This window comes from Cyrtonyx montezumae, unplaced genomic scaffold, assembly GCF_038088225.1.
Source record: "Cyrtonyx montezumae isolate F1298 unplaced genomic scaffold, pur_monq_1.0 scaffold_19, whole genome shotgun sequence".
In the NCBI taxonomy this organism is placed as follows: Eukaryota; Metazoa; Chordata; class Aves; order Galliformes; family Odontophoridae; genus Cyrtonyx; species Cyrtonyx montezumae.
The window spans coordinates 4,407,939-4,422,645 of NW_027071925.1; the positions used below are offsets into that span (position 1 = coordinate 4,407,939).

Here is a 14,707-nt window from a genome sequence, read left to right on the forward strand (position 1 = left end):
CCTGCCTGCCCTCATCCTTCTCCCTCTGCATCCCCGCAGGGGGCTGCCGGCCCCCGCTCCTTCCCAACCCCCCAACCCTCACCCAGGCTCCCAGCCCGCCCCATCCTTCACCCCCGCCATCATACCCACCCCACCCCATCCCTCCTACCCTTACTGCTCCTTCCCGGTCCCGCCCGCCGCCCTCGACGGCCTCCAGACGCCTTTCACAGCCCTACGGGCACCGGCGCCGGCTCCAGCTGACAATGGCTGCAGTCACGACCGACGCCGGCTCCAATTGACCACCGCGGCAGCCCCAGAATCGCTTGGCAACCTCCCCTCCCCTCCCCGCCCCCCACGTCGGAAGAAGCCAAAGGCGCTGTGATGAGCACCAGGGGCTGACCCCGCCCCACAGCAGCAGGAGCCCTGGTGCAGCGCGGTCCCTGCACGACGCAAAGCACGGCAGGACACGAGCGAGTGCAGTTCGGTGTTTATTGGCTGCAGATCCTCAGCTCTAGTTTACAAGGCCGTGGCAAAAGAAAAAAAAAAAATAAATAAAAAGAATAAAAAACTCCTGCCACAAGGTGCCCTCCGGAGAGGCCTCTGCACAGAACCCCGCCATACAAAATAATCTACAAGGAGAAAACTATACAGGAATATTTACACCTCTGATAAATAGACTTAATACTGATCCAGGTGCCTCTCCGGAGCCGTGCGGGCGGCTGGGAAAGGGGACGGCCACGGGGAGGAGGAGTGAGGCCACTCCTGATGGCAGCTGTCCTTGGTGCAGCCTGGTTTGGGGACAGGGGCTCGTGACGGCCGTCCCCACCCGGCACCGAGGGGCTCACGGCTGCAGGATGTGGCAGGGCACAGCCAGCACGGTGCCGTCAGATTGCAACCTCACCTGCACCCCATGGCTGGGGAGGGCACCCCGAGCCCGCTACAACGAGGGCCAGGAGTGCTGCCACTGCCCCAGGGCTGCCCCGTGCCTCCAGCACCCCGCAACCACCAGCCTCATCCTGCAGGATGGGGCACCTCAAGTGCTTCAAGACACAAGTGCTGGGGGACCCAGAAGCACATCCCCAACATGGGGACCCCGAGTTCTCCCTGCCAAGCTCTCCTCCCTCCTGTTGGCTGCAGCTCACTGCTGCTCAGGGCTGAAAGCAGCTCAGGGGGAGCTCAGTATGGGGACACCAGACAAACCCTGGGCTGCCACGGGAAGGGACGGCGATGTGCTCAGGTGGCACTTCCCATCCCACAGCCAACCCCGGGTCTGTGTGCAGGGCAGTCCCAGCTGCAGCCCGGCGCTGTCGAGATGCCCTTGCTCCCTCCCTCCCCCCACAGTAAAGAAACTGCAAAGCTGAAGCTAGGTCCTGGCCCCAGGGCCATGCTGAGCCCCAGCCCCGCAGCCCTGGGGATGGGAGGTATGGTGCTGCTGGGGGCATGGTGGCCTCACTGGGCTGCTAGTGCCTCTTGGTGGAGGACACCTTCTTCTTCCTGGCGGCCAGCATCTCGTAGAATGGGTCCCGGCTGATGGCTGCCCTGGTGGGGGAGCAGGGTGAGCGTCAGCCAGCAGCTGTCCCACTGGGCAGAAACCCCCTCTGCACCCCCCGGGAAGTCCCATCCCCACACCCTGGGAGCAGGGGCAGCCCCCAGAGCACTCACTTGATGCACTTGATCCACTCCTCCTTCTCCTCGGGCGTGGGGGCTGAGATGCGGTACACGGTGTGGTTGCCCTCCACCACCCGCCCGTCCGCCTCCGTCTTGCACGCCTTGATCACCTGGTCCTTGTTGTCAGGGATGTAGAGCTCAAAGCAGTTCTGTGGGGAGGAACTCCTTCAGGCACAGCCCCGGCCCCGAGGGCAGCGGAGCACCCCAGGCTGGGGGGGGAATGGAGCAGTGGGGCTGCAGGTGCTCCTGGCACACCCAGCACAGCAGGATGGGGATACGCTGTGACATCACCCCATGGCTGTGTCCTGCCACCACCTCTGGCTCTCCCTGTTCCCCCCTTCCCCAGGTGCCCCACCCCCAGCCTCGCAGGATCCTGCCCTGCACTCACGGGCTTCTTGGAGTCCTCCACCTCACGGATGCTCAGGTTCTCCAGGGGGATGATACCACGCGGCTCTTTATCCTGATGGGGCCAAGCAGAGATTTTCATTACAGACACCTCCCACCCCTCCCCAGTGTCCCACACGAAGGGCCGGGTGCTCCCAGCACCCCATCCATCTCTCCCTGTGCAGAGGCAGCCAGCACCGCCCAGCCCCAGGTCTGCATCCCACACCCTTAGGGCCACCCCCCCCTTCCCCCCCAGCTCTGCCCCAGCCCCCATCACTGACCGTCGTGTACTCAAAGTAGTAAAGGCAGTTATCGGTCAGGATGAACCAGCGCCGCTTCCACGTCTTCACCCTTCCTCCTGGGAGCAGAGAGAGGCGGTTGGGGCAGCCCCGGTGCTGCGGCACGGCACGGCACGGCACGGCAGCGCTGCAGCCCACGCGGACACACACAGACAAGCACCGGGCGTGCAAGCAGCAGCAGGCAGCCCACGGTGCAGAGCAGCAGGCAGCACACACCACGCCGGCAGCGTGCGAGCATGAGCGGAAAGCAGACGGATGAGGATGGAGGCAGAGGGAGGTGGGAGGGCAGGGACGGGAGCACCCGTCTGCACCAAATGAAACACTGATTCACACGAGGTGAGGGCAGAGGGACCGCGGTCCGGAGCCAGCACAGCCCAGCACCGTGGTAAAGCAGAGCTCAGTGCTGCAGAACTTTGGCTGTTTGGAGCTGTGCAGCCACTGCTGTGAAGGCAGAGTGCTCCCCCAGGCTCACGGAGCGCTGCAGTGCTGGGCCTGGCTCTGCCCCCACACCCCCAGCACGCTCCAGGCAGCGGCTGCTCCGCTCAGCACTGTGCCATGGGCCCCACGCTGTGCTGCCCAGGGTGAGCACGAGGAAGCAATGTGCGCGGTGCTCATCTCCTCTCCCCCTGTCCGGATCTGCAGGGAGATCCCCGCCTCGTATCCCCTGTGCCACCCTACTGCCCACCCATTAACCCGACCACAGCGGTGCCCGCTCCATTCCCTGCCCCACCGACATTCACTAGCAAAGCCCCCCCACCTCCTGCCCACACTGAGACAAGCCCACCCCGCAGCCCGAGGCTTGATGCTCTCCAGCCCCCCCCCCCAGGCCCTCCTTGCAGGCTTCAGCCTCTCCAGGTGACAACACACCGGGGCTATGGGGGAGGAAGCACGTGGCACCGAGAGCCAGCACAGCCCTGGGGCTGGCCAGAGTGATGGCCAGCAGTGCCCAGCTGGGCTCCGTGCTCCCACACGCTGAGCCAGGGCAGTGCCTGAGCACAGCACGGGGCAGCCGTGAGCTCCAGCACAGCACGGGGCTCCGCACACAGCCTCCCACCCGCTCCCTGCACCCAGCCAGCTCCAGGCATGCAGGCTGGGCCCTGCCTGGATTCCCTGAAACACCACAATCCCAACCCCATCCCTCACGGCACTGGAGGCAGATGGGTCTGAGGGCACACCAGCACCTGGGTGAGCAGCGACCACGGCCCCATCTGTCCCCAAGATGGGACCAAGGGCAGCAGAGGGGACCTGGGAGGCCTCGGGGAGCGTTCGGCATCGGAGGTTTGGGCAGCCACGTCCCTGCCCTGGTGGCTGCGGGTGGGAGCTGTCCCCTGCAGGCAAGGTCCCCCGGGCAGTGCGGTGGTTAGCAGCAGCAGCAATGAGACTAATCGCCAGCAATTAAAAACGAAAAGGAAACGAAGCCCCAGAGGCATGAGCAGAGCAGGGCATAGGGGTACGTACCTCCTGGAGTTGGGGGGCAAGGAAAGGAAGAGCCAAAATCATGGAAACATACAAATGAGGGAGAAAAGAAAATTAAAAAAAAAAAAAAAAAAGGAAAAAATAAAAATAAAAAAGAGGAAACCCCGAAGAACCCCCCTCGCCCCACACAGAGCCATGTGTGTCAGCGGGACAGGGCTGGAGGTGGGGAGCTTTAAGGGGACGGAGGTAGCAGCACCGCTGCGGGGACAGTGTGCCCTGGCACTGTGGCTGTGCCCCCTCCTCCCTCTTGCCCACCGTCCCAAGGGGGTTCAGCGGGGCTGGGGCTCACGGGCTCTCCTGCACTGTTGGTGTCCCTGTCCCTGAGCAGCCCCAACCACTATGCTATGGGATCCTTCCACCAGCAGAGTGCTGGGCTTAATGGGGATCTAGGGTTCTTCATGGCCCCTCATGCCCCCACAGCTGGGGAGCAGCTGGCACCTTGTCCAGTGCCCAGGCAGGGCTCTGTGCTGCTCATTGCACAGAAAGGGCATAAGGTCCCAAACCAACCTCAAGCAGTAGAGCAAAAACTCCCCCTGTTGAGAGGACAGAGCCCCAACCTCAGCAAGAGCCCACGGAAAGGCCCTGCAGCCCCTGCTCCTGCCAGCACCCCCCCTCCTCGCTCAACCCGGGCAGAGGTCCCCAGGAGGTGCCGAGATGAGAAGCTGCAGGAGCCAGGGTGTGGGGCAGGCTCGTGTCTGCGAGCGTCGGGCTGTGCAGCGGGGATGCCATGCACGCTGCCTGCATGTGGAGCCGGGATGCGGAGGTGATAATGCTGTGGGAAGGTGAGGCAGGGACCGCTGTGCGGCATGGAGGGGGACACGCAGCGGGGGCAGCTCGCCGTTCGCTCCCTGGGGCTCCGATGGGACCCTGCTTGACCCCAGGGCCCTGCAGAGCCCCCCAGCTCTGCACTCTGACACCAGAGCCCAGTACCAGCTCAGCCTCGAGGCAGAATCCCTCCGGGAGCCCACGTGGCTGCAGCACAGGGCCTCTCCAGCAGCAGCTCTGCTCCTGCCGCTCAGTGCGAGGCCGATGGAGGGACAGAGGTAGGGACACTGTCCCTGCAGGCCGTGCTCATGGCTCCAGCCCCTCGTCCCACAGAGCCAGGTGCAGGCACAGTCTGTGGGCACTGCACCCACGGCTCAGCCCTGTCCCTGGGGCAGAGCACACTCTGCCCGGGCTGTATCCATCTGGTTGCCAGCACTCACCCAGCTTCAGCAGCCAGCCCTCCCGGTCGGGGTTGAAGAAAGTGTGGGTGAGGTCATTGCCATCATCCTCCGGGATTTTGAAGGGTTCATTCTTGATGCTCTCATAGAGATTCTGGTACAACCACACATGGTGTCACCTCTGTAAGCTCGCTATGCCCCAGCCCTGAACCCCTGCATCCCACCCCTTACCCGCAGCAGCTCCTCGGGCAGGTCCCCCCCGTCGTTGATACCACGGTTCATGGCAATGAAACGCTCCGCTGTGGGTTTGTCCTTGACATTAGGGTTGTGCAGGCTGGTGTTCAGCATGATGATAGCAAAGGAGAGCACGTAGCAGGTGTCTGTGGGGACAGAGAGGACAGTCAGGTGCAAGGCAGGGCACAGAGCCGAGCACAGGGCCAGAGTGTGCTCACCCGTGGACTGGAAGACGCCGGGGTTGCACTGGCAGTACCGCTGTGCGAAGGCCTCCATCATCCGATCGATCTTCTGTGCCTCTCCTGGCAGCCGAAAGCTCCACAGGAACTGCCTGCAGACAGAAGGCACCGTGCTGCTTTGGGGCCCTGCACACCCTCCAGCCACGCTCAGGGCACACAGCTCACAGCCCGACCCGGCCCCGCTCAGCCCTCAGCTCACCGCAGTGCCTGCACGAGGTTGAGGTCCGTGAACTCATGCAGCTCCACGAAGGCGTGCAGGACTTGGATGTTGAACTCATCCCTGCAGGAATAAAGCCAGAGCACGAGGTGTGTGTCATCAGCCAGTCCTGTGACTGCTGCGTAGCCCCCTGCCCCGCTCTGCTCTGCTCCACTCAGGGTAGGGAACTTGTGTGCCTACGGCCTGGCTTGCACACAGCAGCCCCTCCAAGAGCACAGCCACAGACCCTGGTGCTCAGCAAGGGGCTGGCATGAACCAGAGGCAAAGAGCTCAGCGTCCTGCTGGGAGCCCTGGAGCCAGCCCAGTCCAGCAGCGCCCTGCGAGGGCTGAGCTGCTCCGGGCCTCACATACCTCTCGCCCAGGTAGTCCCCAATGGCTGTCTTGTTGAGGCCCTCTCCCTTGTAGAGGAACTGAGCGATATCCTCACACGTGTTCTTCAGCAAGTCGTTCTCAATCAGGAACTGGATGCCCTGCAGCAGAGCAAGGGGTGTTGCTTTGGGTCATGCTTCCAACCTCCACCCCATTCCCTCCTCTTGGCTCTGCTTGGCTTAGGCAGAGGCCAGCACCTGGACTATGGTGTGCAGCACCCCCTCCAGAGCCCAGTGCCAGCCCCAGGTACCTTCTTGGGATCCATGTTGAACTTCTTCCTGCCCATTGCCACCTGCTTGTTCCTCTGCATGTTTTTCCTGCAGGACATAAAACACCTCTGAGCATCAAAAACAGAATCCTAGAAAGGTTTGAGTTGGAAGGGACATTAAAAATCACACAGTCCCAGCCCAGGCTGTGGGCACTCCCAGGAATGGGGCATCCACAACCTGTGCTACAGAACTGCCCAGAGAAGTTCTGGAGCTCTGGTTTCCTCCTCCCAGCCTCTTGCCCTATGTGGATGTGAATGGGAGAAGAGCTCCTCGACCCAGGCCAGGCTCCCCAGCACCAAACTGGGCACAACCTGCATGGGACAAACGCAGTGCCTGGCACTCAGCTCTCCTCCTGCTCTGCTCTGATGCTGCCAGGCCCTGAGCATGGAGCTGCCCTGTGATTGCACCGTGCACACCATCCCAGCAGCTTCCCGTTGCCTGGGGGGGGGGACCAGTCTGGCATTGCAGTGAGGCTCTGGGGACAATGTGAGGGCAATTGGAAGTGACACTGCGAGTCAGCTCCCACCAGGACCCCCTAATCCTATGCTGGCACCGCCTGCGCCGGCCCAGAATAACAAAGTCTGTCCGTCTCTGTGGCCAGACAGGGGATGAGGCTTGGAAAAACAGATTGCTGGAGGAACAATTCAGCCTGGGATCCCACAACGGCACTGAGGAATTAGGAGTGTCTGGGAAAGCCAGGCGCAGCAGCTCGGGCTGCAGGCCGGCAGCACAGCACGGTGCTCACCTCTCCTCCGTGGAGCCCAGGTTCTCGATCTCATTCGTCACTTCTGCAATCTCATCTTTCAGCCGCTGAGTGGAGAGAGCACACACTGAGGCCACCTGCCTCCCTCCTTCCTTCCCTCCCACCCCCAGGTGTCCAGGAGAATGGAGGGCACCCCACAGACTGAGGTGGGGATTGTGCCAGCCATAGAACTACTCCCCCCAGGGACCCCAGGCCCCCCATGTCTCCCCCAGGGCACTGGGCAGAGGGGAACGGTTGCACCCTGCTGCTAATCCCCCCCATAAGGCTCTGTGCATGCAGGAAGGAAGAGATTCAGAGGTTAACAAAATTACCCCTAATCCCTTTAGATCATGCCCAGCATATGGCAGTAATTAGCCTCTGCTGCCTTAATCAGGGACATGATGGATGAGTGTCCCAGATGAGCGCTGACCTCACAGCCACTTGCCAGGGCAGTGCCCTGGCCCAGAAGCACAGTCCCTGCCTGTGCCAGGGGAGTGGCACAGGAGATGCCAATGCCTGGGCCACAGGCTACAGTGCAATCTGGAGCCCTTCCCTGCAGGGCTGTCCCTTCCAGGGATGGGGCAGCACATCATGGGGTCCTGCAGCAGCTGCTAGCCCCCTGGGCCCAGCTCTCTCTGCCCTGCGTTCCCAGCAGCTCCAATTTTCTGCCCCAGAAAATCCACAAGAGTCTTTGCAGGCAGCAAGGAGCAGGAGCTGGCAAGGAAAGGGGACAGGGGATGGAAGCACAGTGCCAGACCACAGTTCCTACATGGGCACTGCAGCTGCGGGGCAGCCCCATCCAAGGCGTCCTCTCCTCCTTCCTTCCCTCCTGCCAGAAGTGAGGTGAGGGTCCCTGGATGCGAGAGGCCTCTTCTAGGACAGCCAGAGATGGGGATGTGGGCACGCCCTACCTGAATGTCAGCGAGCAGCTCCTGCTTGCGCCGGCGGATGTTCTCCAGCTCCTGGCACTCCTCCGGGGTCAGATCACTGGGCACTGTGAGGGGACAGCACAGGGAATCACCCTCACGCCAGGCTCCTGCCAGCAGTGGGCACACGGTGCTGCAGGAGGATCTGGTGAGCAGTGCCTGGCCCTGCACACAGCCAAGTGCCCGCAGCGGCACGCAAGGAATGTGATGGCCACCACGCTCCCCCGGCTGGGCAGTGGCTGTGGGGGGTGGGGGGGGGGGCTGGCCCCACAGATTCCTGCTGATTCAGGCCAAGGCAGTGAGCTCTGGTCCAGCCCCTGTGCTCACTGCAGCCGTGGTACTGCACAGCCTGGAGGATGCCCCACTCCTCGAGCAGCACTGCTGGCAGCTCCGGCTCGGCCCTGTGCTCCTCCCTCCATTCCATCCCGGCTGATCCCAACCCTGCACCCTACACCCAGAGCCACCCAAGAGATGCTCAGCCACAACGGGTGAGCCCCGCAGAGAGATGGCTCCCAGCCACCCTTGGTGTCCCCTCCCTGTGCTGAACGCTCCCTCCTAAATGACACAGGCACCTGGCTGCCCCGCTCAGCCACCACCCTTCCCTCGCACTGCAGCTCATGGGTGACATTCCTGCTGCTCTCCGGCGTGTGACCTCCTGCTCTGCAGTTATGTGGCACCCATTGCTCCTGTTCCCAAGGTCACCCCCGGCAGTCCCCGCCTTCCCCTGCCCTACCATCACCTTCCAGCTCACATCCTACAACAAGGCCATGACCGAGACCCCGAGGTTGGTGCCTGCAGAGCTCTCACCACATAACAACCCATGCTCTCCTTCCCCACACCTGTCCTCAGGTGCCACCACAGTCCCCAGGTCCCCAGTGCCCCCTGTGCTCTGCCCTGCACTGCCCCAGGCCCAGCTCAGCCCAGCACCCCTCGTGGGCCCAACAGTCAGGACCCTCCTGTCCCCCTCTCTCACACCCCAGCACCGTCCGCTCTCTCCGGCGTCGTCCCCAGCACCGTCTGCCCCTCCTCTCCGGGGCTCCCGGTGGCCCTGGGGTGGCTGCGCTCACACAAACCGAATGTCCCAGCTCAGCACTTTCCTCACTCCGCTCGCATTCTCTGCCGAGGTTCCTCCTTTAGAGAAATCCCCTCTGCAAAGGTCAGCAGCAGCCTCAGCTTGCGACACGATCCGTCCGGACTCGACGGAACACTTCCCGTTAATTCCAGCCTCAGACACCAGAGCTGCAGCACCAGGTCCTGAACTATCGATGCTCAAAACGCCGGAGGCACTGCTCCGTGGGCCACCCAAGCCCTCCCCAGCACTGGAATGGAGTCTGTCCCACCAGAGCACGGCCTCTCCGGTCCGGTTGCGTCCGGCACCCGGCAGGATGCAGCGAGCTGCAGCGTGGGGCCGTGTGGGAGGCAAAATTCACTGCCAGCCCACAGCCTCCCCCCCCAAGGCCTGCAGGGGGTGGGTGGTTGGGTGGGAGGCTGCAGCAGTGACAGAGTGATGCTGGCACACGGTGGGCGCAGAGAGCCCTGGGGGAACGCTGCGTCTGCCCACCCCTGGGCAGAGTGGGCAGGGGGCTCGGAGGGACTCGTGGCAGCCACAAAGCTCAGCCCCCTCCCCCCCCCCCCCGCCTGCCTGCTGCTGTGCTGGGAGAGCACTCGTGACATGGCCCAGCCATGTCAGCAGCAGCAGGAGGAAGAGAAACCCCAGACGCAGAGCTTTTCTCTGCGAAGGACGCAGGCATTAACCCTTCCGTGGCACTGAGCAGAGCTGAGCCTCAGCCCTGCACAGGGCTGCGATCAGAGGCTGGAGCAGAGCACCAAGGTACCAAGGTCCAGCAACCGTGCCATGCTGTCATCCCAGGCTACCGTGCTGGCAGCAAGGACATTCAGCACAAACCAGAGGGCACGAATGCTATGTACCATCCCCCCAACCTCTGCAGAGCAATGCAGGGGTGCTGCTGCCTCACCCCCAAAGCGGTGAGGGGCACAGCAAGGCTCTGTCCTGGCTACAAGGAGCAGCAGCACGTGCTCTGCTCACACTGTGACCTGAACAGACACAAATCCCCCCTGCGTCGCACTCAGCCCCACATTCCTCCTTCCCACCCGCTGCCCCAGGCGGGATGCTGGCTGCTCACCACTGCCCCGCACCCCAAGGACCATCCTGCTGGGCCACGTCCCGCTGGCCGTGTCTGCACAGCTTCGCAGAGGTGCTGCCCTTTGGGGCACTGACAGCTGCCCCCTCCCCGCTCTTCCCGGGTGAGTCAGGGCAGTGCTGGGCCAATGAGCTCGGGGCTGTGCCAGGCGTCATCGCAGCCTGGCTGGGAGCTGGCACCAGCAACGCCCGGTTCCTGCGCAGCCAGAGCTCCGTGCCCCCTCCTCGGCCCCCAGGGTCGCTGCCACCCACCCATCCTTGCAGGCACTGGAGCCAGCCCGGCCCTTCCTTCCTCGGGTGCTGCCAGGATGCACGCAGCTCAGCACGTCCTGAGCTCAGGGTAGTGACACCAGGGACCCCTCTCCCACCCCAGCCAGGGCTCCTACCCTGCCCTATCCCCCAGCTGTGGGTTCAGGACCTGTGTGGGCTGTAAGGACCACCACCTGCTCTCATACCTGCCATGCCTGCAGCAGCAGAGCTCCCAGCACGGCCCTGTCCCACTGCAGCTGCCTGGAGAGACCGCAAGAGCTCTGCCACATTGACTCAGCTAAATCCTGCTCCACAGCGAGCAATAGATAAACAGCACCCAGAGCACTGGCTGCAGGGATCTCTCAGGAAAGCCTAGGGAAGAAGGGCCTAAAAAAAGGCTCACGTTGGCCTTTCAGCTGCAGGGCCACTGCCCTCCTGCTGCACAGCTCAACTTGCACCCCATCCATGGGCAGAGCCCAACAGACTGCAGGGACACCCCAGCCTGGGGCACGGGCTCCTGACCTAAGGGCAATGCCTGTGGGCTCCACCGTGGGGCTCCTGCTGTGCCCCACTGCTGTGGGGGGGGTGGGGGTGACTGAGGGGCCCCAAGAAACTTCCTGCCCCCGCCCCAATGCACCACATCCTGTTTTCACTATGCTGTGTGCACATCCTGGGTTGCGTCAGTCCTGTTCTTCCCCACAGACAGAGGTGTGTCAGGAGCAGGGATAGGGACGGGCAGCTCCAACACAGAACCCTCCGCCCCTGCCCCGGAGCTGAGATGTGGCCATGGTTCTCAGCCCCTCGGAGCAGCCCTGCTCTGACCCCTTGTTTTCTGTACCCTATTGCCAGCAGGGAACCCACCCCACTGGCTCCAAAGTCTTGCACCCCCTGAGCACAGAGCCCAGCCTGGCCACAGGGCTGGAGCACATGATGGGGCCACATCCACCCTTACTGAGCCGTGCCTTCCTGCAGCCCCATGTCCTGCACAGGTGCCAGGAGTGCACCCCACACGCTCACTTCCCCTCTCTTACCAGGTCCCAGCTCAGGATCAGGAGCCCGCAGGCAGACAGCAGCAGCTCACAGGCACTGCCAGCCCACAGGGGCAGCTGTGACACAGCAGGCACAGGGCTGCCCTGGCCAGGTTTCATCTGGAGAACGTAGGCCAGAGCTGCGCTCACAGCCACATATGCTCACTGCTGCTCTGAGTGAGGACATCACCCACGGTAGTTCTGGGGCAGGACAGCGAGGGGCTGCTGGACAGCCCTCAGTGTGCCAGATGAACCCACCATGCCCCTACAGGCCTCCCAGCCCCCTCTCCAGCAACGCAGTGCAACACCTTCCCACGGGGGAAGGAGGCAGCAGGACGACTGGGATTCTCTGTGCCACCCATCAGCACCAGCCATGCAGAGCCAGAGCTACGGGCACCTCGTCTGCCAGAGGGACGGGGATGCTGCGGCGAACAGAGGCGGCGAAGCACCTACCTGCCATGGCGGCCACGGAGGGGCAGAGGAAGGCCTGGAAGCTGGAGGCACAGAGCTCACTGACCGTCCCCATGCTGCGCAGTGCCGGCTCCCCTGGGGCAGGCAGAGGCCACGAGGGCACCGTGCAGCAGCAGCAGCTCCCTGCAGCCGGGGCTGCCCCGGCCGTCCCCACTCCTGCTGGAGCAGGGGAAGGCGGCTCTGGCAGCGGGAGGCTCCAGCAGCAGGAGCCCACGCGCCGGCCGCAGCCAATCCCGCTCCGTGCCGGCACAGCAGCTGCTGGTGTGCCTGGGCACCGGCCGGCTGCTCAAAGCCACTTGGAGGACGCAGAGTTGGGAAGTTGCTGGCAGCACCCCCGGCCTCGGGCTGCCTGCCCCCCCCCCCCCCCGCCAACCCCGACCCCCAGGCGGCTGATGGCGGGGTATTTTTAGAGCGGTTTTATCCCTCCGTATTAGAGCTTTAAGCATCAAGAGCCGCTGGTTGCATAGCAACCTCCCCTGCATAAAAGGAAGGTGGATAAAGAGACACAACGGGATGGAGCAGGCGTGGGGAGCGGGGTGCTGCCACAGCCCCCCACTGTGGGGCACAGGGGAACGCTGCTCCCCAGTATGGCCCCAATGGACTCAGGCACCTGGGGGTGCAGAGCAGGCAGCCTGGAGCTGGCACACCGCGGCCATACCGGAGCTGATACCCCCGGCCCTGGCAACTGGGATGACCCCACAGCAGGAGCTGGGGCTTGACCCAAGCTATCGGCCTCTGGCAGGGCTGGGGGCAGCACTTGGCCCCACCGCACCCGGCCCCCAACCCGCCAGCCCTACAGGCACCAAGCGAGCCCAAACCGGACAGACAGCTCCTTCCCTCCCTCCAAGCAGGAGTGATTCCCCAGCGTGGGGCACGTCCGTGAGTAACAAACTCCAGAGCCAGTCGGGGCATGAGGCCGCATCCTGCACCTGGGACAACTGGGAGACTGAGCTCTGCTCACCTGCACTGGGCAGCACTGCAACGTGCTGAGCTGGGAGAACCCCAGGGTGGGCAGGCAGCATCCAGATGGGGAAGGACTATGGGAATGGGCACAGGACTTTGGGGAGGATGCAGATCTGGGCACGGGCAGGAGTTACGCAGGTGCTGGGAGTGGCTGTGGATGGGTGGAAAGGAGATGGGAACGGGTGCTGCCAGGTGGTCACCACCTCCATGACCGAGCTGCACCGCTTCCCCTTCCTGGGAAGGAAAGCAGATGCTGTCTCCTCACCGCAGAGGTGAAAGGTGTGAGGAGCTGCAGGGACCAAGGGCTGGGCCAGAGGGAACAAGGGCAGAGAGAGCATTTGAAAGGAGCTGCAACAATCACAGCAGCATATACTGTGGCTCAAGCCCTGTCTGCCCACCAGCAGTCCTGGATGTCTGGGCAGTGGGCACAGGGCTGTGAACCCAGAGCTATGGGTGAGCTGAAACAACAGCTCAGGGCTGCGTGCCCCTGCCTGGGCCCTGATGCAATTCTGGCGTGTCAGCAGCACTGCTCGTCACGCTCTGCTCTGCCTACTTTGGCTAATGGCCTTTCTCACAGCGCTGCACGCTCTGGAGCCCCAGTATCCCTACCTCACACTCCCTAAGCATGGGCTGCTCCCAATCCCACATTACTCGGCTCCTGGTGACCCATGTCACTTCACACCCTGCTGTCCCACAACACCCGGTGCAGAGCAGCACTGCCTCCAAAGTGCCCCACGGAGCCCATACCGACCCACCTGCTGGGACAATGGGCAATGGGCGGCAGCCCCCAGCCCACCCCCGGCGCTGCCCCAGCAGGGGCCCCCAGCACAAGCCGCTTTGCAGAGCCCGCATCAGCCCCGCTTAGAGAAATCCCTTAATCCCTCAGGGCAGAGCCAGCGGTAATCCCTCGGTGCTGCAGATTACCCCAGAACGGGCCCACCCGGGACACAGCACTGGGAGAGCCGCCCCACCGCCGTGCTCCCGGTCAGGGTGACACCGGCGGTCCGGTAGGGCACCCAGCAGTGCCGCCAGCTGCTCCGCCGCCGGGATTCGCTTTCTGCACCGGGGGAGGGGTGGGGGGGGTCGTCACCCGCACGACGTCTCCACCGAGGACACGAGACAACGCGGTCGGGGCCGCTCGGTGCCGCCGGGAACCACCCAGGCTGAGCCCCGGAGAAGCGCCCGGTCCGCACCGCGTACAGCGCCGGAGCTGTCCCGGGATCAGGAAGGTGGGGGGGGGGGGGAGCTCCGAGGGGCAGCACCAGGCCCGGCCCGGTCCGCACGTCGGCCGAGCCCCAGTTCCGCCCGCACCGGACGCGGGGCCGCACCGAGCACCCCTCCCCGGTTAGGGCCGCCTTATCGCCGCTCGCACCCCACACCGACGCCCCGCGGCCCGGCACCGCCCGCCGCAGCTCCGCCACGACAGCCCCGCCGCTCCCGTTACGGCCGCCCCCGCCGAGCTCCGGCCCTCACCGCACCGCACCCCGCCCCGCGTTCCCGCAGCCCCTCCCACCGCTCTCCCGGTTCCGGGCCCCCGCCCCGGTGACCCCCGGTGCCCCCTTCCCCCCCCGCACTGACCGTAGCCGCCCTCCTCGTCCATGCCGCCGCCGTCGCTCCGGCCCCGCCCGCGTGACGGCGGCACTGAGGCCGCAGAGGGCGATGACACGTGACTCAAGAGTGGGTGTGGCCAACGCAGGCCCCTCCCCCCCCGCCGCTCCCCAGGACCCCGTCTGTAGGATAACACTCGGTTCACAAACGCGGGTGGTTTTATTGCCCGGACACAAAGGCTGCAACTGCGACTCGCACAGCGGGGACGGGGCGGTGGGGGACGCGGACGGGTTGGGGGGGGTGGGGGTCACCAACCCCTGGG

General features: G+C 64.2%; 1 protein-coding gene across 3 annotated transcripts; it reads right to left on the bottom strand.

The window, feature by feature from the left end:
- Positions 1-451: 451 nt before the first annotated feature.
- On the bottom strand, positions 452-14,473 carry CYTH1 (cytohesin 1). 3 transcript variants are annotated; one of them, XM_065735350.1, is made up of 13 exons: positions 14,416-14,473; positions 7,951-8,033; positions 7,043-7,107; positions 6,279-6,345; positions 6,011-6,129; positions 5,642-5,722; positions 5,422-5,534; positions 5,201-5,349; positions 5,012-5,123; positions 2,313-2,389; positions 2,036-2,107; positions 1,642-1,796; positions 452-1,518 (listed from the first exon to the last, which is right to left on the bottom strand). In XM_065735350.1, exons 1-13 carry the CDS (start codon positions 14,435-14,437, stop codon positions 1,440-1,442), a joined length of 1,194 nt encoding a protein of 397 aa, XP_065591422.1. In that variant the 5' UTR covers positions 14,438-14,473; the 3' UTR covers positions 452-1,439. The 3 variants fall into 3 exon arrangements, with proteins under 3 accessions (XP_065591422.1, XP_065591421.1, XP_065591423.1); XM_065735349.1 differs by lacking the exon at positions 14,416-14,473 and adding an exon at positions 10,110-10,500 and having other exon boundaries at positions 2,313-2,391; positions 5,011-5,123; XM_065735351.1 differs by lacking the exon at positions 14,416-14,473 and adding an exon at positions 3,789-3,791.
- Positions 14,474-14,707: the final 234 nt, after the last annotated feature.

Bases quoted from the DNA above. Each gene is read 5' to 3' on its own strand.
- CYTH1 (XM_065735349.1), bottom strand. From the start codon at position 10,134: ATGGTCCTTGGGGTGCGGGGCAGTG. The intron at 8,034-10,109 runs GTGAGCAGCCAG...GTCCCCTCACAG, and splicing joins CCTTGGGGTGCGGGGCAGTG to TGCCCAGTGATCTGACCCCG. The intron at 2,392-5,010 runs TGAGTGCTGGCA...CTCTCTGCTCCC, and splicing joins GGCTGGCTGCTGAAGCTGGG to AGGAGGAAGGGTGAAGACGT.